The sequence below is a fragment of the Artibeus jamaicensis genome, unplaced genomic scaffold (genome assembly GCF_021234435.1).
Source record: "Artibeus jamaicensis isolate MK-2021 breed Jamaican fruit bat unplaced genomic scaffold, CSHL_Jam_final contig_332, whole genome shotgun sequence".
Lineage (NCBI taxonomy): Eukaryota > Metazoa > Chordata > Mammalia > Chiroptera > Phyllostomidae > Artibeus > Artibeus jamaicensis.
The window spans coordinates 37,036,939-37,063,494 of NW_026521788.1; the positions used below are offsets into that span (position 1 = coordinate 37,036,939).

A 26,556-nucleotide genomic window follows, 5' to 3' on the forward strand; every position below is an offset into this window, starting at 1 on the left:
TCCTATACCATTCTTAAATTCTCCCTGTGTATTTTATATTCTTGGGTCCTTCGTCATAAATTAATAGACCATGTATGTGTGGGTTTGTTATAGGACTCTCTACTGTGATCCACGTGTCTGGTTTTAGACCAAAAGCATTCTGTTTTAATAATTATAGCTTTGTAATATAATTTGAAATCAGGGAACTGATGCTTCCATCTTTGTCCTTCTTTGTCAAGATGGTTTTGACTATTTTCTTTTTTTTCTTTCACTTACTTTTACTTTCTCCTTGCCTGTTTCCACTATCTCCTTTTTTCTCTCACTCTTCCTCCTTCTCCCTCTTTTTCCTCCATCCCCCTCTGCCTTCCTGCTTGCACCAACCTTACAAGTTCTGCATTCTCACAAGCCATGACACCCCGCCCACCTCTGTCCATGCAATTTCCTTTTATTCTGATGAACTCAGAACATCTAAGGCAGGTCAAATCAATTCCCAGAAGTAGGTCAGTGATTACTAACTTTACACTTGTTTTCTCAGATGTGATATCCCTGAAATATGCTCTATATTGGACCTGAAATACATATCCCTGCAGGTCTGGGCCTGGATATTAAAAGCATTACAATAACCATAGGGATGAGCTAAAAATATCTTTGTCTGACATTTGGAGGCCAAGGCAAATCTAGAGTCTTCATAGTTTAACAACTCAGGGCAGAGTTTGAGTACAAGTTCCACAGGTAACAGCACTCTCAGTCACAAGCAGTGTAGAGGCCCCTCATGCAATCCCATGCCCCCAGCAGAAAAGCATGAAATTCACCTGGAAAAGAGCTGCATAAGGAAACTCCATTTACTCATATCCAAAATTCTCTGGTCCTTTATTATAAACCTACATTTCTGACTCATATTTGAAGGCACTGTGAATTCTCAGTGCTCCCTACACATAACCAGCAGGAAACCTGTCACTCCAGCTACACTAGAGATAGAAACAAAACCAGCTTTTAAGTGCAAGGTATGTGTTTCTCACATTCTTCTTTTTTCCGCGTGCCAAGCTGAAGATCTACTAAATGCTCATGAGGGAAGGAGGAAGGAGTGAAGGAAGAATAAAGGATAGAGGGGAGAAAAAGAGTGAAAGAGAGGAAAGGAGAAAGGAGTTCCTCAGAACTACATACAAAAATAATGAGAACCTCAAAAACTATGGTATCTAAAACTCTGACCTAGGTAACTATCTCCATAACAAAAAGCCATTGTTTTTTATTCTGTTAAAATTCTAGAAGCCTGTTGAAGCTTCATTTTGCACCTTACTCCCTAGGTACATATTCAACCAGAAAAATAAATATAATAGCAGATGGATTTGCTTACCTGTTACAAACCACTTTAATTATTTTGTTTGTAATACCTATTTGCTTGTCTCAGGGGAATATTTAAATCTGCTTTTATTTGTGCACAACTATCCTTAATACTAGGAAAATGAGACCTTATGTTTCACATTAACATCACATGTCTTTTCATCCCCAAGAAGCTGAAAAATATATAATTTTAATTTCATTTATAATTTAATATCCTGAAATAATAGAAAAAATTCCAAAAATTATTTTAAAATAAAAGTCCATGGCCCATAGCTCTGGAGAAGATGGCTCTGAAATTTACAAGCCCTGCGTTGACCATATTAAAGCCTTTACATGTAAATGGATCTAACTGTGTAGATCCAGTGTAACTTGTGACAATATAAATTCAGGAGAATATAGGGTATACAGTATGGTAATTAAGAGTGTAAATGTTGAACATAATGAAATTAATAAGGGCTGGACTCACGTTGCACTTTAAATAACAAAAAACAAAAACAAGCTTGTTTTCAGACACTGGACAGAGAGCATACCTGAACAGTGATACTCAGGAGTGAAAAAACAGATAAGTGAGCCAGAGCTTCATACAGAGGAAGCTCAGCAGAGGAAGGGGAACATAAGCAGAACTTGGTGGTGTTTATGAATTGAAAAGAGAGTGTGGGCTTTGAGTAGGCAAGGCAATTAGAATTCATAAGGCAGAATTCCAGTGAAGACGGAGTAACAAAGAAAAAGCCCTCCAAAAATCTGCAGGAAGTTCACTTTCAGTTTGTAGCTGAGTATTAATAAGCACATATGTGTGAGAAAACTACCTGAATTGATGCAAAGAATCACCTAAGAGAGATTACATCTGATACCACTGAAATACAAACGATTGTAAGAAATTACTGCAAAGAACTATATGACAAGAAATTTTAAAACCTAGGAGAAATGAATGGACAAATTTCTAGAAAAATGTAATCTTCCAAAACTGAATGAGAAAAAGCAGAAAGCCTGAAAAGACCAATAACAGCTGATGAAATTGAAGCAGTAGTGAAAAAAAAAAAAAACTCCCAACATACAAAAGCTCTGGACCACATGATTTCATGGGAGAAGTTTACAAAACATTTAAGGAAGAGCTAATCCCTATCCTTCACAGACTATTCTAAAATATTCAAGAAGAGGAAGATTCCAAAACTCTTTTTATGAGGCCAGCATCATCCTAATCCCCAAACCAGGCAAAGATATAACAAAGAAAGACAACTTCAGGGCAATATCACTGATGAACATACATGCTAAAATCCTCAACAAAATATTGGCAAACCACATCCAGCAATACACTAAAAAAAATCATACACCATGATCAAGCGGAATTCATCCCAGGGATTCAAGGATGGTTCAATATTTGCAAATCAGTAAATGTAATACATCACATAAACAAAAGGAAAAACAAAAATCATATGATCCTATCAACAGATGAAGAAAAAGCATTTGATAAGGTATAGCTCCATTTATGATAAAAACACTCAGCAAAGTGGGAGTAGAGGGAGCATTCCTCAACATAATAAAGGCCATATATGAGATACCTACAGCCAACATTATACTCAATGGGAAAAAACTAAAAGTTTTCCCATTAAGATCAAAAATAAGACGAGGTTGTCCACTTTCACCATTTCTATTTAATACAGTATTGGAAGTCCTAGCCACAGTAAGCAGGCAAGAAAAATAAACAGTATCCAAATTGCAAAAAAGGAAGCAAAACTGTCATTATTTGCAGATGACATGGTAGTGTACATAGAAAATCCTATAGAGCCCGCCAAAAAACTACTTGACCTAATAAGTGAATTTGGCAAAACAGCAGGAAACAAAGTCAGTAACTCGAAATCAAAGGCATTTTTCCACATCAACAATGAAATATCAAAAACAGAAATCAGGGAAAAAATCCCATTTGATATAGCAACAACAAAAATAAAGTACATAGGAATAAACCTAAAGAAAGAGGTAAAAGACCTGTACTCAGAAAACTACACAACTCTGAACAAAAAAATTAAGGAAAACAGAAACAAATGGAAGCATATGCCATGTTCATGGATTGGAAAAATTAACACATCAAAATGTCCATACTACTCAAAGCAATTTATAGATTCAACACAACCCCTATTAAAGTACCAATGACATATTTCATAGATACAGAACAAACCTTTCAAAAACTTACATGGAACCATAAATGTTCCCAAAAAGCCACAAAAATTTTGAGAAAGAACAGCAAAGTAGGAGGGATCATAATACCTGATATCAAACTGTATTACAAGGCCACTGTAAATAAAACAGCCTAGTTCTGGCATAAGAACAGACACATAGATCAACGGAACAGAATAGAGAGCTCAGAAATAAACTCAAGTTTCTATGGTCAAGTAGTATTAGACAAAGCAGGCAGAAACATAAAATGGAGTAAAAACAGCCTCTTCAACAAATGGTGTTGAGAGACCCAGACAGCTACATGCAAAAAAAAAAAGGGAAACTCGACCATAAACTTACACTATATACAAAAATAAACTCAAGATGGATAAAAGACTTAAATATAAGACACAACACCATAAAAGTCCTAGAGGAGAACAAAGACAGGATAATTTCAGATATTCCATGCAGCAGTATTTTAACCAATATGTCCCCTAAAGCAAGGGACATAAAGGAAAGAATAAGCAAATGGGACTTCATCAGAATAAAAAGCTTCTGCATGGCTAAAGAAAACATCCGCAAAATGAAAAGGGAGCCAACTGTATGGAAAAAAAACATTTGCCAATGATACCTTGTACAAGGGTTTGATTTCCAAAATATATAAAGAACTCACAGGACTCCACTCCAGGAAGACAAACAGCCCAATTAAAAAAGTGGGCAAAGGACCTGAACAGACACTTTTCCAAGAAAGACATATGGAGGTCCCAGAGACATATGAAAGGATGCTCAGCATCAGTAGCCAACAGAGAGATGCAAATTAAAACCACCATGACCAGTCATACCACTTCACACCAATCAGAATGGCCATCATAAACAAAGCAACAAAAAACAAGTGCTGGCAAGGTTGTGGAGAAAAGGGAACCCTAGTACAGTATTGGTGGGAATGCAGACTGGTGTGGCCACTGTGGAAAACAGTATGAAATTTCCTCAGAAAACTAAAAATGGATCTGCCTTTTGACCCAGCAGTTCCACTGCTGAGATTATACCCTAAGAATCTTGAAACACCAATTCAGAAGAATCTATGCACCCCAATGTTCATAGCAGCACAATTTGCAATAGCCAAGTGCTAGAAGCAACCTAGGTGCCCATCAGCAAATGAATGGATAAAAAAACTATGGTACATTTACATAATGGAATACTACGCAGCAGAGAGAAAGAAGGAGCTCCGACCCTTTGTGACAGCATGGATGGATCTGGAAAGCATTATGTTGAGTGAAATAAGCCAGGCAGTGAAACAAAAATACCATATGATCTCACCTACAAGTGGAACCTAATCAACAAAACAAACACGTAAGCAAAATATACCAAAAACATTGACATTAAGAACAAACTGATGGTAACCAGAGGGGAGGTTGGAGGGGGTAATGGGGGGGACAAGGGAGAAGGGCTGTCAGGAACATGTATAAAGGACTCATGGACAAAGCCAAAGTGGGGTAGGATTGAGGGTGGGATGTGAGGATGGCTGGGATTGGGGGAATGGTGGAAGGAAAATGGAGACAACTATACTAGAACAACAAGAAAAAGAACTAACAAAAAGAAAAAAGATACCTATCCAGCCATGAAGACATGAAGGAACATTAAATACCTATTACTAAGTGGAAGAAGCCAATCTGAAAAGGTTACACGTTGTATAATTCCAACCCTGACATTCTGAAAAAGACAACTGTGGAGATAGTAAAATATAAGCAGTCACCAGGGGGTTTGGGAGGAACGTCGGTGAATAGGTGAAGCAGAGGGGAATTTCAAAGCAGTAACACTACTCTTTATATGGTATATTATAATGGTAGACACACGCCATTACACATTTATTCAAACCTACAGAATGTGCAACACCAGAAATGAACATAATGTAAATCATGGACTCTGGGTGATCACGACATGTCAGTGGAAGTTCAGTGACTGTGACAAATGCACCACAATGCTCAATGGTGATGATGGGGAGGCTGTGCTTGTCACTGCAGAGGGTATATGGGAAATCTGTGCCTTCCACCCAAATTATCTGTGAACCTAAAACTGCTCTAAAAATAAGTATTAATATTTAAAAAAGAGAATCACCTGAAAGGATTATGTTTAACAATCCTCAATAATGGGTCTAATTAAACAAGGTAGCACCACCTAAAGACTATTTTTGACCTGCCTAGCAAAACTTCAAAGCAAGTCTTCAAAAATAAAAATGTTCCAAAGTAATTTAACTGTGTCCTTGGGAGGGGGTAAGTGGTAACTAAAGGAATAAAAAAGGATCAAAGACTCAGCAACCAAGCATATAAAATTCACAATGTCTGGCATCTAATTAAGAATTATCAGACATGCAGAGAAATGGGAAAATACGACCCGTGATGTGGAGAAACAAGCCCAGAAATAACCCAGATGGCAGAATAAGTACAACAGGACATTAAAACATATTATAAATATTATAAATACACACCATTTGTTTAAGAAGTTAAAGGAAAGTATGTGCATGTGAGGCAGAGAAATTAAACACATAAATTGAATTTCTACAAATAAAAGATGCGGTGTCTGAGATGAAAAGTACTCTGGATGAAATCAACAGTAGATTGGATACTATAGAAGAACATTTAATAAACTTAAAAGTTTGGAACAAAAAAATCTTCAGAATGAATCACAGAGGAAGAAAATCAATACAGCATTAGATAGCAGCGGAAAAACTTAAGCAATCTAATATTATACATGTCATTTAAGTCCACTATGGGAAAAGACAAAGAAAAAATATTTGAAAAAATAATGGCCAAGCATTTTCTAAATTTGATTAAATCCACAGCCAAGCACATAATCAGAGAAAAAAATTAAAGCAACTAGAGGAAAAGGATACTTAATACAGAGAAATATAAAGATAAGAATGACAGCTGACTTATCAGAAGCAAGACAAACCAGAAGTCACTGAAATGACATTTTTAAAGAATAAAAAACAATAAGTGAATAATATATCACAAATAAATTAGAGCTATTAGAAATATAGATAAAATGGACAACTTCCTGAAATGCACAAACAACAACAAAAAAAACACTCAGAAAGAAACAGGTAACCTAATTATCTTTATAACTACGAAAAGAATAGATTTGTAGTTTAAAATCTTCCCATGGAGGGGACCCCTCCAGGCTCAGATATCCTCACTGGTGAATTCTACATATGTTTAAGGAATATATAATATCAATTTTACACAAATTTTTTAGAAAAGAGCTGAGAAGAAAACACAACCCATCTTATTTAAGGAAGCCAGCATTACCCTGATTACCAAACAATGGGTTTACAACATTAAAAAACTATTTACTGATATCCCTCATGAACATAAATACAAAGCTTTTTTAAAGTATCTAATACTTTAGCTAAAATACTCTAGCTATGTTAAATCCAACAATTCAAAAAAAGAAAAAGAAAAACATCATGATCAAGTGGGGTTTATCCAGGACTGTGACATTAGTTTCACATTTAAAATGAATCAATTTAGTTCTCCACATTAAAAGAATTTTTTAAAAGACAGGTCATGTGATTATCTCAACAGATGCGTAAAAAGCATTTGACAAAATCCAACTTCCAATTGTGTTACAAACTCTCAGCAAACTAAATAAAACTTCTTCAACCTGATTAAAGGCATCTATGGTGAACCCGCACCTGATACCATAATTAAAGGTGAAAAGGTACAAAAGAAAGTGATACAAGGTCAATATTCAGAATCTAATTGTATTTTCTATGTGGTAAACAATTGCAAATTGTTGCAATTGCAAATATAACCAAACAATTGCCAATATAAATTTGAAAAGCAATACTATTTACAATTGCATTAAAACTATTAAACAAGAATGGAAGATTTGAACATGCCAGTACACTGCAAAACACTGCTAAAAATAATTAAGGAAGATATAAATAACTGAAAAGACATACCTTGTTCATAGATCAGAAGACAATATTGTGGCAATCTCAATTCTGCCTCAAATAATCTCTGGATTCAACATAATAGTAGTTAAATCCTAGAAACTGACCAATTAATTCTAACACTGGTGTGGACAGTGCAGGGCCAGAACTAGCCTGAGATGCTTGCATAAACTTTTGAGTGAGTCCCTCCTCAATTCTGAGCCTCTGGTGCCTCACACACCTCACCTGAGTCCAGCACTATGACAATGTGAAGGACCTAGAAGGGTGAAAGTAAGTTTTTTAGAAAAGAAAGAGGTAGAGAACTTACTTCACTTGATTTCAAAACTAACTAAAAAGCTATAATTATACAGTGTGGCACTGGTGTGAAGATAGATATATAAATAAATGGAACAGAACAGAGAGTCCAGGAATACAACCAAATATTGAAGGCCAATTGATTTTCAGCAAAAAAATACAAGGGGGAAAGGATGCTATTTTCCACAGGTACTGCTGGAACAATTAAGTATCCATGTGCAAAAATAAAATAAAAATTAATTTCAACCCTCATTGCGTACCACATACAAAACTTAACCATCAATAAACACAACAGCATGAACAAATTTCAAAATCATTAGGCTCAATTAAATAAATTAGACAAAAAAGAAAATGTATTATATGATTACATTGATATAAAATTCTAGAAAATGCAGAGTAATCTATAGTGACAGAAAACAGATCAGAACTTGTGTGGGATTGGGTCAAGGGAGAAACTGATTACATGGAGGCAGCAGAAAGATTGTGTGGATAACGCAAATGTACATGATCACGATTGTGGTGATAGTTTCATGGGTGTGTGTGTCAAAACTCCAAATTGTAACTCATCAAAGTCTAAAGTTTTTCTAATATCAATTATACTTCAAAAAGCTTGTAAAATAATAAGACTGTAGGCACTGGAGCCAGATTGCCTGGGTTCAAATTCAGAGTACCCTACATAAAATCACACACCATAAAACCCCTATTGCCCTTCCCCTGCTTTAAACACCTGCTAGGAGCTCGCTCTTGGGCTACTCCTGTGCCCTCTCTGTACATCAGTTTGGTGAGCAATGTCTGCCAGCCTGACCTTCAAAAGTCCAAGATCTAAGCACACCTTAGCACCACCGCTCACACCACTCCTGATCCAAGTCACCACCATCTCTAATTAAAGGCCTTAATTTTTCCCCTTTTTTCTGTTCTTTCCTACCCCAACTCCCACAGTGTATTTTCAACATAGGAAACAGGGTGAAAATATAATCCAGATTTCATCACTCCTCAGCTCAAAAGGCTGCCATGGTTCCTCAACTCACCCAGAATAGAAGCCAAAGTTCTTATGCATCAGAGTATCACACTCTTTCACACCTACTACCATCTTATACTCCAAGGCTTTGGTCAATTATTAGATGTCTGTCCATACTCTCACGCCCAATTATCACCGCACTTCCCAGCCCAAGTAGTTTACTGCTATTACTACTTTTCATCCCATACACAACTATGTGGTGTGAGCTGAGGTACAAAAACCTAGCAAATAATAGAGCCCCTTTTCCTAAAACCAATATATGTGGGAGGAAACAGAATTTTATGTTAAACAGAACTATTATGCTAAATTGGAATTTCCCTTGGAGGACCAAGCTCTAATGATATGAACTTCCATAATGAAGTGCCTGGCACACATGCAGATTGGCCAAGGAAAATGACTGAGAATCAGTTTCTAAAAACTCTCAACTCAAGGAGGCTATAAAAAGTCCCGAAGAGTCAAAATTGAGGAAAAGAGGATTTAGTGGGGAACGCTAACTGTGTGCTTTCCACTCCTCGTATGAATGAGAAGGTGCCTGCTCCTTCCCTGCAAGTCCTCAGACAGGGGCCCACTTTAGACCATTGGGGACTCCCACAGAACAGAGGCTAGGCCTCAGACAAATAGCATTTCTTGGGTTTAATCATAAATAGACTTTATATTGTCTTCCATAGCCTTTGACCTTGCTCATTCCTTCTATTGGATGAAAATCAAGGTAACTTTCATGACTTTGCTGTTAATTAACTAAGGTTAATAGAAAATTTTATGTCACTTTGGGTTGCAAAACCAAGCTTTGATTCAAAATTTAAAATGATCTAATTCAATATAATAACTGGAAGACTTACTTGGCTCAGTGCAGAAAAGTTGACCTTTAAAATACACAAATCAACATGTATCTCCCATTAAGACAGTACTGGGCTAGTTCAAAGGCAGTACCACAGGGAGATAACACAGGCTTTAAAATGAGACCAACTTGAGCTTAAAATTCCAACTTGTTTTTGTACAACAGTGATGCCTCAGACCTCTTCTGGGCCTCAATTTCATTTTCTATACTCTAGTGTTAATAATACTTCTATCAGGCCCTGGCTGGTGTAGCTCAGTGGATTGAGTGTGGGCCTGTGAACCACACAATTGCGGTTCGATTCCCAGTCAGGGCACATGCCTGGGTTGCAGGCCAGTTCCCAGCAGGGGAATCACGAGAGGCAACCATACATTTATATTTCTCTCCTTTTCTCCTTCCCTTCCCCTCTAAATATAAATAAAATCTTTTAAAAAATAATAATAATACTTCTCTCAGAAGGTTGTTGTAAAAATTAGCCATATAGTAAAACACTAAAGTATCTTCAAAGAATATGAGCAAATAAATCACAAAGTTTGAAATAGACATGATCAATAAATAAATGTTCAAAATGTTTGATTTGGATAGCAGGCAAAAGAAAATCAAATTAAAACAATGTAGTGAGTTTTTTTCACCTATAATATTGTTAAAAATGAAAAATGTTGATTATATTCATGTTCACAAGACATAGGAGTGAGATGAGACAAGCAGGCTCACTTTTATCAGCAGACTGATAAAAGAGCCTCTTTGAGAGTTCCTATACTTAGAAACAATACTCCTACCATCACGAGGAGTCAGAGAGAGAGCAGCAGATCCTGGTAGAAGGACTGCACTATTATTTACAATAGCATTAACCAAGCTAGGTTTCAAAAAATTGAGATTTTCATAAATTATGATTCTTCCAGTGAGAGACAAATACAAGGCCATTAAATATTATCTCAAATACTAGTTACTCTCATGATAAAATATTAATGATAATTATTAATTGAAAACAGTTGGACACAAACTGAACATAACAGGAAAACCTCAATCTGGCAAAATAAATGACATATGTAAGACTATTGGAAAGGGTAATTCACTGGTATACTAATTTGCATTTTGTTCTATTATAGTAGAAGAATCAGAAAGAATTATAGCAATTTTTCTCCGCTTTTCTTCCATCCCTGTCCCTCCCACTCCACCGTGCCTTCCCCCACACATCCATACAGAGATCGACAACACTCTGTGCTCTAGAAAGTTTGTGCTTTTCTTTATCCCAAGAAGAGATTTTCTTTCCATAAATAGGTGGATTGACAATGATGGTTGGCTAAGAGTCTTAGAGAATGAACTTGGTCACAGCAGCCAGTTTCCATGGAGAGGGGGAAGAGAGAAGCTGATGGGTTTGTCCCTGCCTTCATACGTATTAGCCACAGGGTGTCAGAGAGGACTGCTGGTGGCCACATAGGAAGGCTGGGGCCCATGCATGCCTCTCAAAAAAAAAATTGCCATGCCAAGCTTGAGACCCAAAGTAAGTTAAAGCTTCCTGAGTGTCTACAGAGATTTTCTATGATTGACCTGGATGACAGTATAAAACTCAAGAACCTTTACACAACCTTTGTGAGGGCAAAGAGGAAGCAATCCTATTATAACTGGGATCAGATTTCTTAGCATTCCTTTAATGGGATTTCACAGATAGATTTTAATTAGTTTTGAAATAAGGTCTACAGAGCATGGAAAACAGCACCTAGCACACAGCAGACAGCAATGTGAGTCTCCTCACTTCCAAGGGCAACCACACGAGGTGCTGTTCTTCCCATACTCACAGCAAACAAGCACAAATCTGAGGTCAAGGAGGGTGTAGTTCAGACCCTACTGGCCTCACAAGATGGGTTCCTTAGCAGTACTTGACCAGGAGTTGCTCCCTGCACCTGGCCAGCAGGAATGCAGGCCTCACGGTGACAGCTGTAGGCTCCCCAGCCCTCTTCACTTCAGCAGCTGACAAGCGGTCAGTCTCCAGGACTGCTGGAAATGGCGTTCTAGCTCTGATCCCTGACAGTTAGGGATTTCCTCATTCCCTTCTCTGAAACTGCACGATATTCATTTGGGATTTTTCAACCAGCTCTAAAAGACAGGCTGTTCCAGTGCACATGACATCCTCTGGTTAGAGACAATGAAAAAGAGAACCAAAGCTGAGCCCAAGGTCTCTGTGAGCCCTTCACAATCATTTAAGACATTTCGCAAGAAGTTCTGGTAGCTTGAACTGTCTCCTGTCTCTGTTTCTGCTTTCATATTGAGGTCTGAAAAGACCGTCTTTGGAGGCTCCACTGGAGGCTTGCTATCCCCCATGCTGCATGTGAAGACCGCAGGAGTGTGTGTATGTGTGCACTTCCTCTTGCCACTTCATGCGATGTATGATGATTATCTAGCCTGGCAAAGGAGGTGTAATAACAGGGTAGGAGGCACAGATAATGGGGTCTTTCTGGAACAAGCAGCAAGTTATCTGAATCCATCAGAATCCATTTGTAGGAAGAACGATGGATAGAAATGCAGAAAGGTAGAGACACTAACCTTTAGTTTTCAGATACATTTGCTGCATGTGGTAATTACAGCTATTTTTAAAACTTCCTAAAGTGTCAGCACTCCCTTTCCCAAGCAATTCTCTGTCAAAACTCTACAAAACGACAACACACTTATTGGTAACAATTGAGTCATTTCTAAAACAGGGAGTTTGATCCCACAGCAGTAGTAAAGGTCTGTCTGAGCTGTTCTGCCTGCAAGGAGCAGGGGTCTGGAGCATCTCTTACATACAACCCTTGCCTAACTGTAGTTTAGTGATCCAGTTTAGTGGTCCACATGTTGCTAAGCCATGATACCATATACTCTCTGAGGGCGAGAAACACATCTCTAGAATTTCTAGAATTCTTCTGACCATCTTTGGTGCCTCATAAGTGTTTGGTGCATATGTGATGAATAAATGGCAGATTGTTAAGAGTTATAAGTCCTGGTTTGGAGACAGGACATAGAGGAAGAAATGAAGGACCACTGAAGAATCACAGCCTCGGTTCCTGGGGTGATGAAAGAAGTAAAGGTCATGGAAGAAATCAACAGGTATTGCAGAGTAGGGGGATAGTAATTTGAGCTGAGTCCAAAAGGATGTGTAAGGGTTCAAAAGGCAGAGATAGGGAGAACTAGGGTATCAGCAAGCCCAAAACACAGAAATGCTATAATTCATGTTCCTCCAGCTGATGCATCAAGCCAGGTTCCAATCCCCCTATACTCCCCATAAAGAAATACACTGACCTCTTATCAGCTCCTTAAATCTGGGTGTGCTTGATTAAATTCCAAAGACAAACTTTCCCATAAGATGTTAGTTATTTATTAACAAGACAGGGCGACCCAGGTCCCTGGTTTGTGACGCTATGTGTGGGGGCGGGGTCAGAGAGGGAGCGATGGCATTCCTCTCCGCTAGCCCAGAGCATCCAGTCACTCACACAAACGCCTCGGGCTTGCTTATCCGATCCTAATGGTAAACAACTAAGGCTTCGCTCCGCTCACTTAACAGCACGAATAAACCAAAAATGGCTCTAGAACAACTCAGAGCCCCAGAACCGATAGACCTAAGTGATGAAGAAATAGCCAGTCTTTCAGATGCGCAGTTCAAAACACTGGTTATAAAGATCCTTACAGAGCTGGTGGATTTTAGTCACAAATTAGAGAAACATATGGAAGCTAAATTAATTGAAATGAATGCTGATACAAAAGATACCAATAGTATTGGAAAGAAAATTGGGACTCACATCAAGGGAGAGGACCAGACAGAAGAAAAAAATGATAAAACAGAAAGGAATGAAGAAATAAGAATTCAGAAAAATGAGGAGAAGATTAGGAACCTCCAGGACATCTTTAAACGTTCCAACATCCGAATTATAGGGGTACCAGAAGGGGGAAAGGCACAACCACCAGTTGAAAAATTATTTGAACAAATAATAAAGGAGAATTTCCCCCAAGATGGCAAAGGAAATAGACTTCCGAGAAATCCAGGAAGCTCAGAGAGTCCCAAAGAAGTTGGACCCAAGAAGGAACACACCAAGGCACATCATAATTACATTAGCCAAGATTAAAATGAAGGAGAGAATCCTAGAAGCAGCAAGAGCTAAGGGGACAGTCACCTACAAAGGAGTTCCCATCAGACTGTCAGCTGATTTCTCAAAAGAGACCTTACAGGCAAGAAGGGGCTGGACAGAGGTATTCCAAATCATGAAATCCAAAGACCTACATCCAAGATTGCTCTATCCAGCAAAACTTTCATTTAGAATGGAAGGACAGATAAAGTGCTTCTCAGATAAGACCAAATTCAAGGAGTTCATCATCACCAAGCCCTTACTAATGAAATGTTAAAGGGACTTACCTAAGAAAAAGAAGATAAAAAAGATGAACAGTGAAAGGACAGCAAACTCACAGTTATTAAGAACCACACCTAAAACAAAAGCAAACTAAGAGGATAGCTAGATCAGGAGCAGAACCATAGAAATGAAGACCACATGGAGGGTTAGCAACAGGGGAGTGGGAGGAGGGGAAGGGGGAGAAGGTACAGAAAATAAGTAGTACAGACAGTAGATAGAAAATAGATAGGGGGGAGGGTAAGAATAGTAGGGGAAATACAGAATCTAAAGAATTTGAGACACATGTTCATGAACTAAAGGGGGAAATGGTGGGGGGGGGGGTATGCAGGGTGGAGGGGAGGGGAGGGGGGAATAGAGCAAATGTAATGGCATAATCAATAAAAAATTTAAAAAAAAAAAAAAAAAAAAAAACAAGACAAGCTATCCTTTAAGAGAGCTTGCTGTAAACCTGACCTCATGCTGGGTCACTTCAGGTGAGTTATCTCATCTAATCTTCACAACGCTCCTGTGAGGTGGCTATCATGAATACTACAGAGTAGATAAAGAACATAAGGTTCAAAGAAGGAAGTAAACCAACTGGCCCAAAATCATGGAAGTGGCAAGCATTGGAGCCAACACATATCCATAAGTGTGTCCCCAAATCTGGTCTAAAACAACAGTCCATCCCTAATTTCTTAGTTATGGGTCCCCAAACCCCCCATCTGTGCAGCAATGAGTACCCTCCCCAGGGGGCATTGAAAAGGGATGAAAAATAATATTACATAACAACTTCCTCATGTATCTATAAGCATGAAATTTCAATTTCATAGACACATTTCCAGTGAATATAGTTTGTTCCTTTCAAACACTACTCATGTAACAGGTATTGGCTTATTTCTGTGACTTTTGCAGGCCCTTTCACCTTTTCCATATGAGTTTTTTAAATAAGGTAAAATAACATAAAGGGAATGAATCTAACAATAAAAAATTTATAATAAGACTTTCTACAACAAGAACTTATCAGTACTTTTATATTATGAGAAATTTCTAATATTGCTGGGAATCAGTCAGGTATTCAGAATTTAGCTAGCGCTGAGTGGGAGGGGAACAGGTAAGAGAGGGGCAGCATGACATAGGGCATATATGAGGTATTGCTTAAATTTGGAGTCACTCATACCCATGTTCAAATTCTGACTTTGCCACTTACTGAGTGACACTGAAAAGTCAATCCATCTCTCTGAGCCTCTGTTTCCTTGCCTGTAAAATGGAATAACATAAGTTGAAGTACCTGGGAACTTGGTCCTCCAACTGTTCCCAGCATCACCCACTAGGTGATCATGTTCCCATGGTGGCAGCACGTGACAGAAGTGAGCTCCCCCTCCTGTTTGAAGTGGGATCTTCACTTGGCTTCCATGACTCCACCCTCTACTAACAACATCAACACTCACACTAAATGTGACTTGTCTAAGCACTTCCATTAAAAAGCAGACTGTTAGAATGGATAAAATAACTAGATCCAAGTATGAAAGGACTTCAGTAAACATACTTTAAACATAAAGAAACAAGTCAGTTAAAAGTAAAAAAAAGAAAAAAGAATTATGCTAACATGAATCAAAACTAATCTGTAATAGCTACAGTGACATCAGATAAAGTATATTTCCAAGCAGAGACTATTTCAGAAGCAGAGGGATAAAGTCATTTCTTAATGATAACAGATCAATTAATCAAAAGGACATAAAAGTTTTACCCTGGCTGGTATGGCTCAGTGGGTTGAGTGCCAGCCTACGAACTAAAGGGTCTCTGGTTTGATTTCCAATCAGGGCACATGCCTCGGTTGCAGCCAGGTCCCCAGCAGGAGGCATGCTAGAGGCAACCACACACTGGTCGCCCCCTCTCTCTCCCTTCCCCTCTATCTAAAGTAAATAAAAATCTTTTTTTAAATGACATAAAAATTTTAAACATTTATGCCTCATAACAAAGCTTCACAATACATGAAACAACAACTGACTAAACCTCAAGGAGAAACAGACAAGCTCACAATTCAAGTTGACTATTTTGCCATGGCTGGTGTGGCTCAGTGGGGATTGAGTGCCAGCCCACGAACCAAATGGTTGTCACTTCAATTGCCAGTCAGGGCACAAGCCTGGGTTTCAGGCCAGGTGCCCAGTAACGGGTGTGCTAGAGGCAACCACATATTGATGTTTCTCTCCTCTTTTTCCCTCCCTTCCCTTCTAAAAATAAAATAAAATAACAAAATAATAAAGGCTATTTTGATACATCCTTCAATAACTGATAGAAGATACAGACAAAAAAATCATCAAGGAGACAAAAGATATAAACAACACTATCAACTAAATTGACCTAATTGACATTTATAAAACAGCAACAGATTACACATCCTTTTCAAATGCACATATAACATTTATCAAGAAGGACAATATACTGGACTTCAAAAAAGTCTCTGTGAATTTAAAAGGAATCAAGTAATAGAAACCATTCTCTAACAACTACAATGGAACCAAATTAAAAGTCAATACAAGAAAAATCCCCAAATATCTGGAAACTATGTAACATACTTCTAAACAACCCATGGGTCAAAGAAGAAATCAAGAGGTAATATACAAAGTATTCTGAACTGCATAACAATGAAAGCACAACATACCAAAATTTGGGGGTTGCCATTAAATCCCTTAAGCAGAACTTTATAGCACAAAAAGCAATAAATAAATGTCTCAAATCAAAAATCTCAGCCTCCCCTTAAGAAAGGCACAGATACAGATGCATGTAAACACAGGAAAGGATGCTCAGTATCATTTCTTACTGAGGAAATAAAAATTACAATGAGGTACCATACACACCCTACAATGGCTAATGCCAAAAACCCCAATCAAACCAAGTATTGAAAAAGATGTGGAGCAACTGAGTTCTCATAGAACTACAAGTTTCTTAGAAAGTTAAAACATAATTCTATCATATGACCCAGCAATTCTACTTGTAAATATGTACCCCCAAAAAATGAAAGCGTATGTCCACACAAAAACTTGTATGTACATCAATGTTCATAGCAGCCTTTTTTATGATCATCAAAATCTAGAACAACTCAAATACCCACCAACAGTAAATGGATATTCAAACTGTGGCATATCGATGTATTCGAATACCACTTATCAACAAATAGAGAGGGACTACTGCTACACATAGCAATAGGCATGAATCTCAAAATAATTATCCGAAGGGAAATAGCCATAGAAAAAGTAAAAAAAATACATACTACAATTCCATCTCCATAAAACTCTACAAAGTAAAAATAGTTCGTAGTTCCAGAAACAGATGGCCAGGTGAGGCAAGGGGCTAGGATCACAAAAGGACACACAAACACGTTGGTGCCTTCCTTGTTCGCTACCTTCACTATAGTTATAGTCTCAGAGGTATACATGTGTGTCAAACATAAGTGCTACACTTAAATATATGCATTTTTGTATGTAAATTAAACTTGAATAAAGCTGTTAATTTTTCAAGTACAATACAGATAAAAAATGATGCTCAAAAAAAGTGCCTGGCTCCATCTAATGTCTGATGTATGGCAACCCTGATTATTTGTTTTGAGTCCTCAGCTGGGACTACTGAGGTGGGTAAGATATGATTCCTGTCCTTAAGGACTCCTCAGTAGGACTGGAGAGAAAAATAAGTGAAGAGGTTAGAAGAAACATTTTTTGAGTGTCACTAAATTAATTTGCAGATGATAGATGAACAGGGACTTAATATCCAAACAGAATTGGAATATTCAAAATTTAAGGAAGAAAAAAATAAATCTTTTCCCTTGCTCTCTTTCTCTAGGACCCAAGTAGAGAATTGTTTAAGCTATTTAATTCAGCATTCATCTCATGGTTTTTTTATGTTCAGAGGGCTCTGAAGTCAGCTTGTGAGTAGCCTCATGTGTCATGTGAAGGAATCTGAACTCTATTCTATGGGCCCTGGCACTCCACCATCTGCCAACAACCTACTCCAGCAGAGGTGAGCAGGTAACAAGAAAAAAGGCACAGGAGTGTGCTGGAACACAAACACATGTGGCAGACAGTGTGCACTGCCTCATCCTTGGAAAGCACTGCATATGTGAGAGACAAAAGATGCCTGCAGGAGACACCTGCTCCTTGCCATTTAAATTATTCACCCTCTTTGATCACAGAATCCTTTTCCCACAAACTCCTATGAATTAGCACAACATGTGTTCCCAAACACAATTTGGAGACTGCTGTAGGAAGCCTAGCCAGTGCTTCCCCTGCCCGCCTCCCAGGATATTCTGCTACTTGCCAATGGCCTGCTGCAGGCTGAAGGGAGCAGGCATGTGCCTCAGAGGAAGAACTTCTACCCCATGGGACCCATAATGCAGGTGCAGGAAAAGGTGGGGCCATGGAACAAGGGGTGCTGGCACACCACAGCTGTGGCTCGTGGAGGAGGATCACAACTTTCTGAGGCCATGAAAGACTGAGGTGGTTATAAATGCCTCTCCCTCCATGTGTAGGCAATTAAACAAGCAGCATCAAGGTGAGGAAGCAACAGGCAGATGCTACAATGGAAGCCTTCACCCAGCACCTCCTCTGTGGCTGAGCCCCTCGCATGGGGGACTCTCAGGATCTTAGAATTGCTGGGACAGAAAGGAGGTTCAGCTCTTACTTACAGGCTGATCAGGGAGTCAGGTGCTTGTATCAGTCCCCATCATAGCAGAGTGAGTACCTCTAATGGGGGAAATGAAGGAAGACCTCTGGGCAGAGGCAATGTTTAGCAGATTCTTGCATGAAAGGTATGTCCTTGACAATCAAAGATTCATGAAAGGCATTCCAGGCATAAAAGGAAATCCTGGCAAAGGCTCAGAGTCAGGAGTGGAGAATAAATATAGGAAACGGCAAGTCACCCATTGCTTGCTGGGATGACCCAGGAGTTAGTGAGCAGAAGGCTGAGAAGTAAATTAACATGTACAGATGTGGTCGGGGCCATCTTGGAGTGGGCTTGAGGCAGGCACATGATGAGGGATTTTCTCTGTTGGCTAGAGAGGCAACAAGAGGGATGGGACACTGGCCCTAAAATTGGAGCACTGTGTGAGAACCACATTGAGGCACATGGTTCAGATAGAGATTCACTGAGCTGGAGGTGGTCATAAGGCCTCCAAGCAGTTGAGTCAAGAAAGCATCTGGATCTCTGGGTCTAAAGCTCAGAGACAGGGTCTGGAATGGACATGGGATGCGGTGTCATCAACATATGCTGGAAACAGGGCAGGGATGCAGAGGGCCTGTCATCTGTGCTTCCTCCCTCCCTAGAATCCACCTACCCTTTGGGCCCCTGCTGAGCCACAGATCATAACTCAGAGCTTTGCTTGCTGAGAAAACCTAAGCACCTCGTGAGTTATACATGTGCTTCTGCAGTGCTTATTGAACAATTTAAACCATTTCCATCAAAGTGTAATTTGGTTCCATGTTTGGAAGGAGTAGACTAACAATGCAAGGTATTTAACAACAGAGAACTTCAAGTCTGCATCATGGTTGGCTGTAGAAGGAGCTGGAAGTTATATAGATATTCCATAAAATAATTTGCTCCAAAAAGTTCCCAGGAGGCCAAACCATGAGATACATGTCTCCTTCCTGGATGCAGAGACTCACAGAAGGCTGTTCCTCTCTTTGTACAGATTCCACCCAGCCCTGAGCACATCTGGGAATCAAGGAGCCATAGAGAGGACTGGCTTACCTGGTATCTGCTGAAGGCCACCCAAGTGGACAGGCAGCACTCCAACCTAGCTGATAATGAGGTTCCAGAAGCAACCTAGCTCATCCAAAGTCAAAGCTCTCTGGCCCTGAACTGGCAGCTTCTGATAAATGACCCAGAACGGTCCCCACCAGCCCTGAGACTCTAGTCTTAACTACTGCTGCTGTCTTCTCTAGGATGTCAACTGGAAAGTGTTTATCAAAGCAACTTGTGCTACCCTGTGTACACCAGTCTGACTTCCAGCAAACCTTTTCAAAAATCTACACTTTGCATGGGGCATTGGGGATTCTGGCCCCCTTGACTAATGGTTTATTTTGCTTTCCTCAAGTTCTTTCAAATCTTCCACCATCCTCCAAGCTAAAATGTAGCATAATCAATAAAAATACAGTTTATACCCCAAAGCACTTCTGTTTGCCCTCCCCCAAAGTAGAGTCCAGATACCCAAAGAAACTATCAGTGAGGCTCACAGACTTCTCCAAATGAAACAGGCTTATCATATGCAACACCAATACTCACTAGTAAAGGGAGGCATAGTAAGAAAACCGCTGCATAAAGAAAGTAAACAAAAACATGTGCCCTTGAGTGTTTATCTTGAGCCCAGGAAAATACATTAAGCAAGACAAATAGAAGAAAACTGGAGGACAGATCCTGTAAGGACTGAGGCAGGCAGAGCTGGGGACCCACTGCAGGTCTCTTTGGGAGAAAACAAGAGGCCTAGATCTCAGCTCCTATGAGAAACTGAATTTCGTTTACTTCTGAAAGCAAAACGATGGAGCCCCAGTACAGCTGCTGAATCTTAGAGCCACCAAGTACCTGCATGTGACTCTTTTTTCCCACCTTATTTTATAGCCAGCAACTGTCCTAAGAGTAACAAGACTTTTGTGTTCAATGGGGCCATGCTATGACAGGAAGTGGTCATTGTGAATATAGCTGGCTCCTAAGGACAAGTCTAGGTACAATTTAGAGAACACTTCCATCATTAGCCAAAGGCCACACAGGGGTTGCCAGGATCCGTGGGTCCAAGCTTTGCAAGAGACCCCCTTGCAGACCTCAAGAATGTCTGGATGTGTCCCTCTCAGAGTGTATACCTGAGACCCACTGACTGGTCTTACTGAATTAGACCCTGGCCACCAGTTAAGAACTTTGCCAAGGCCATGTGCATGATGGTGCCACTTGGTAAAAGGTTTCGGAGCCAGAAAGTCATCATATAGAATACCAAGATGCACCATTTAATAGCTATATGACCTTGAACATGTGATTTAACCTCTCAAGCTTCCCTTTTCCCATCTGTAAAATGGGGGTGATAATAACTGCCTTCATGGTTGTTGATAAATACTAAAGATGGTAACAAGTGTAGTAAAGTGCCTGGCATATATAATAGATGATCAAGCAATGGTAGCTGCTATCCCTTTATTCCTAAAGAGGAAAGGCCTCCCCATAGAAAAGGAAGCCCAGAAAGAGACAAGTCTCTTTTGGAGGACACACTCAGCCCAGGGTGTGCTGGCCCAGGGTGCACTGCTGACAGGTGAGGCACAGATATTCTCTTAGGTGAGCCTGCTCCAGGGTGGCTCTGATAGGTGTGCCTTCACCTGATTCCTCCTGATGACGTGAAATAAACCCTGGGTTCTAGTGCCCCAGCAATGCCCTGGGGGTGTCTTACACAGGCCAGTCTAAAATGAACCCCAGCCCTGAAGAGGGGATCAAGAGGGACAGAGGTCCCTGGGGGTGAGTTGAGATGCAGGGAAGAGAAAAGGAAAGAGGCTAGAAACATGAAAACAGAGCACTTTGAAGACTGGCAAACAGAGAAACACTGGCTGTCCAACTTGGAGAAGTCACCAAAAAGTAAAGCCAGCAGCATGTATTTGCCTTAAGGGACACATGGAACACAGCCCTTCTCCAGAACAAAGAAAACCAGACTTTGAAGAACCTATAAAGAAGCTTGCAAAACCCAGAGGATCAAAACTTCCTGAAAACCAAGGAGGACTCTACAGGCTCTGAATCTCTGAATAATGGGGTGGTGGCTATCTCATCCCTTCTCCTAATTACCAGCACAGCCATCAACCACTCAAGGTCAATGTACAGCTATTGCACATGTCTCCAATTGGCCCATGGGGACATGGAGCTAATAAGACATAAAAATATGGAGGAAATCCATGACAAGTAGACCTTGCAAGCAGCTACTATCTGATATACCTGTGAAATTATTAAAATGAGCTTCCCAAAACTATTCTAGCCATATTAGCACTGAGCTAAAGAAGAAACACCCATCATAAACAAATAAATTACTCCCACAATAAACTTTGCATCTTCTAGGATGAGGCCATTAGAAACTGATCAGTTAATTTAGAAGCAGCCGAAGCCAAGGCCCTGATGAAAGCAGACACCAGAAAATATCTTCTGGAGTTAGCGGTTAATAGCCTGCAAGGCACTCAGGCTACCAGGGTCAGTGCTTCCTGAATGAATGTGGGAGAAGAGGAGATTCTTCAGTAAAGCTAGGGTGTGGTTACAGGACATACCTGTGCCATGCCTGCAGCATGGAGGAGGCCTGGATATAATTAGTGAGAACTGACCAAGCCGCCATGGAACTTTGGTGTTGCCATTCCTCCCAGGGTCAAACCAGAGGGGTGGACAGTCAATGGGAAAGATCTCACCCCCATCAGATGCACAGGGAACACGCACACATATATACAATCACACACCCATACATTCACATGTGCACATGCATGCACACTCACACACTCACATACATATGCACACACTTATCCATACACTCACACATGCATTTTTACATACATACATGCTTACACACATACTCTTATGTATATGCACTCACACAGAATCACAAGACACACACCTTTGACCTACTTCATGAAATGCAACCTCTGTCTCCTCCTCATTTTCCCCATCCCCTCTGTACCCCATTTTCTAACCTACCCTACTCTCTCCAGACCCTGACCTGACTGCCTCCACTCACTCTGCACACCAAACACCTGATACAACTTCTCTTTGACTTCAGATCTCCTTATGGACGCAAGTCTAGATTCTTTCACTGATTCACACCTGCTTCAGGTAAGCATCTTGGCAGGTCAAGTCCTAACCTCTCTAACCTCTTATTTGGGCACAGTGGACCCCTGGAATCACTCCAGCACCTCAAGTCAGAATTGGACCTGAAAGGATCACTCTGAGCTTTTCCCAAGGGGCAGGGCTCAGGGAAGGCCACGCCCCTTCCATTCTACGCTCTTACCTCATTGACAAAGACCCAGTGGCTGTCCTTGGAAGCCAGGTTGGTCTCAACGGCCTGCAGAGAGAAAAAGAAAATGAACATGAACAGAAGCAAGCCAGAAGCTGGCAGATACACAGGATGACTGTTGAAATAGGGTTTGATAAACACTGTTCTTCAAGAATTTTTTCTTCACAAAATATACTGTCCCCCTGGGGCCATCTCTGGCTGCCCGAGCTACAAGACAAGTCATCTGAACACAGACATCTGATTCCAGCTATTCTTCAGAGCTTTCATGCACCAACCCTGAGCAAGATTAGAAGTTCCAGTTCCTGTGGGCATCACAGGGCCCCAGGCTGAGCACCTCTCCCCTCTCGGAGAATGCCTGCAAACTCCTTTCTTGAAGAGCATTTAGGGGATGTGTCATCATTGCTCAAGGCAAGAGTATTAGAAATCTGGAAGAGGGGGTTACAGCGGCTTTCTAGCCACCTGAATGATACCCAGGAAAGCAACACCAAGCTTTGTGGGGGTCTCCATGAGGTCAGGGGCCATGTCTGTTTTTGTCACAGTTATGTGTCAGAAACTTAACCATAATTAGCACAGAGTAGGTGTTCCACAAGTGTTATTGAATGTGTGAATGAAGTGGAGGACAAGATGGATAGGACCCAGTAACTTATATTGTTTCTCAGATGTTTTTTAGTCTTTTTTGAAAGAAGTAGAAAGTGTTGGGAACTGTCCTGCCTGGTTTGAGAAGCTGTAACCCTCTATGGCTAAGGCTGAGTAAAGAGACCTTGGGACCATAAGCCACTGAGGAGATAAAGCTTATTTTCCTGGTAGGGGTGCTGCCTCTGCCTCCTTTTACTTCACCCTGCTTGGTCCCAGGTAGATGACTGGTTAGTCAATGCCAGGTAAGATTCCTCAAGGGAAGGATGACCTAAGACATGCATGGTCATGAAGGGGCCCTCAGGGAAGAACTTGGGCACTATAGAAAAAGGAGGTGATGGACCCTCGCCCATCAGTTTTGACATAGCTTGAGTCCTCATTCTGTTGGCAAGAAATCTCCTAATGTCTTGGCTGCCTTACTTAAGCCTGAAACAATGCCAGAGGGTGGTGCAGCCCTGGGCAAGAATGGGTGGTTCCTCTGGGTGATCAGGTCTAAGAAAGAATACATAAAATCCTATGAAACCTGCTTTGCTAAGAATGTCCTCAATTTTCTGGTAAGGGTCCAAGTGTGATATGATTTGTTTCCCAAAGTTTTATGGCCCTTTAGCTAACTGACCCTGACTCAGAATGAGCCCTCATGGTTCTTTGAATGTTATCTATTGTTTGATTATTATTGCCTGACAATGATGAATGAAGACCTTCCTTGTGGTAATGCTCCCAGAAAAGCAATAAAAGCCTGTCCAGGCAAGGGTCAAGGTGCTCTCTCACTCAGGGAGTGGCCGTGCTGTCCCTTTTCCTCAACGGGACTTCTGCAACCCATGTAAATTTGTTCATAGCATCCACAACATATGGACCCTGCTGGACGGAATCTGATTCAGAAAAAACTGATAGCTTTCAAGCATGCTCCCATAAACATACTCATTTTGCATGTGCAAAGCACTTGCTTAGCTCCAAGCACTGTGCCAGGCCATCTATGAACCTGGCAAAGAGCTATCAGATCATAGCCCTCTTTCATTTTTATTTTTTTATACTTTTGTAATTTTATCACTCTTTTTATTTGAAAAAATACAGAAAAATAAGAATGTTCAATAACATCCCATAACCCTGCCCCATTTTTAAATGTGCTAAAGTAGTAAAAATGTCCCATTATTCCTCCAAATTCACCCCCTAGAGTTCATTTGAGATATCTCCATCCAGAAATATTTAGTCCCATCTGCAAGAACTATCTATATACACACATCAGACAGATTTTTTATTAAAATAGGGTCATGAAATACACATTAGGATATAGCTATCATTTTTTATTTATTGATGTATCAAGAATAGTTTTCCTTATCAATATGTATAGATCTGACTCATCCTTCTTAACAGATAAGGAGCTAAAGGGTAAAGAGCCTGCCTCCCCAGTGACCAGCCATAAGTGAGACCCATTATTACACAGCACTGTTATTACATGGGGTTCTTTTAGAACCTCACTTAGATAAGCAATGGACAAGTTTGTTGACCAACACAATAAGCATATGGAAATAAGAGCCTAGGGAGTGCCCAGGGCAGCTCTAGCATCACATATCTTTACACCAACAGTTGTCCCAGGAGGCTCTCCTGGGCCATGTCAGGATGAAGAGTAGAAACTCCTTCTCCAGCCTGTGAATGAATATGAGGATGCCAGCCCCTGTGAAGACAAATAGAGACAGGAGTCTATACTAGCCTGGGCACCTCATGGGGTGATATCCCAAAGACACCTGCTGCCTCATTCTATAAATCAGTAAACCAAGGCCTCTCCACAGAAGCTAGAAGAACTTCAGAGGCTTATAAGGGGTTAAGAAGGAAAAGCACCTCAGGGGAGAGTTGTGGCCACCCAGCCCACAGCCTCTCTCCTCTCAACGGGCAGACTTTCATGAGTATCTTTAGGAGCTTGGAGGCCCAGGGAAGTGGTGGGTGGGGGAGGAAGATGTGGACTCACAGTGCTCTGAGAACACTCCAAAGCACCCTGCTGGGCTCTTGTCTGCCTCATTCCTAACCCCTCAGAACCTCCTTAATGCTCACAGGAGGACACCAGTCACATGCCCATCAAATCTGCACATGACATAGAGCTGTGGGGAGGCCATAATATCTCAGAGACCCAGGACACTGAACTGAATCTGAAGAAATGTGGTTTAACAAGGCTGATCTCAATGTTCTACACAGAACAGGAGCAGAAGGGTAAATAGGAAGATGAGACTTGAAAGCAATAGTGTTGAATAAAGGCCTGTGAAAGGCAAAAAGCTACAGGTCCATTCTGTACCCTAAGGGGTTGGCTACTGGGCTTGAAGGAGAACACTGCAAACTGGAATTGATCATGGAGTGGAACAGGTAAATCAATGGCCAGTTAAAGTGACCACAGAAGCTTAGAGGCCAATTCAGTATAAGTTTCTCTAAACACATAAAGAAATGTCATATGCAAGAGAGATCGGAATTACTCTTTGCAGCCTTTGAAAGTTGATCTAGGATGAAGGTCTCCAGGAATCAGAAAGGCAGATATCAGCTCAATGTAAGAGAACTTTCTGACTTTCCAAGTCATCCAAGATGGAATGGGCTGCCTCAGGAGTAGCGAAGTCTCATGGGAAGTGCCTAAATGGAAGGTGAACAGCAGTGCCCCAAAAGGTTTTAAATATCGGCATGGAGGTTGGTCATTGGTGAGGGCTAAGGCTCCAACATGCACTGACATTCTGCAGCAGTGGAGCCAGTCTGGCTCCAGTCTGGCTGCATGTAGGTTGCTCTGCAAATCTGGTCACTAGCTTCCTGGGTATAATCTGAAACCAGCCTCTATATGCAGAGGACAGGAAGAGACTGGAGAAGAGGGAAGATCACTCCAGACTGGTATATGGCAGATTTAATAAATGAGGGACACTTACAAGGTTTGTATTAGGTAGCTGAAGGACAGTTTTCTACATCTGCCCTCCAGAATCTTAAAAGTTTATTTAGAGGTCGTAACTGGATTGTTATGCA

At 40.5% G+C, this 26,556-nt stretch overlaps 1 protein-coding gene across 3 annotated transcripts in view; it reads right to left on the minus strand.

Annotated features, from left to right (window-relative positions):
• GRID1 (glutamate ionotropic receptor delta type subunit 1) overlaps window positions 1-26,556 on the minus strand; it is a 780,146-nt gene that overhangs the window by 324,583 nt on the left and 429,007 nt on the right. For all 3 annotated transcript variants that reach the window (XM_053663815.1, XM_053663813.1, XM_053663814.1), the window contains one exon: window positions 22,930-22,983. In XM_053663815.1, the coding sequence (XP_053519790.1) occupies window positions 22,930-22,983 (54 nt within the window). The remainder of the gene's footprint in view (window positions 1-22,929; window positions 22,984-26,556) is intronic.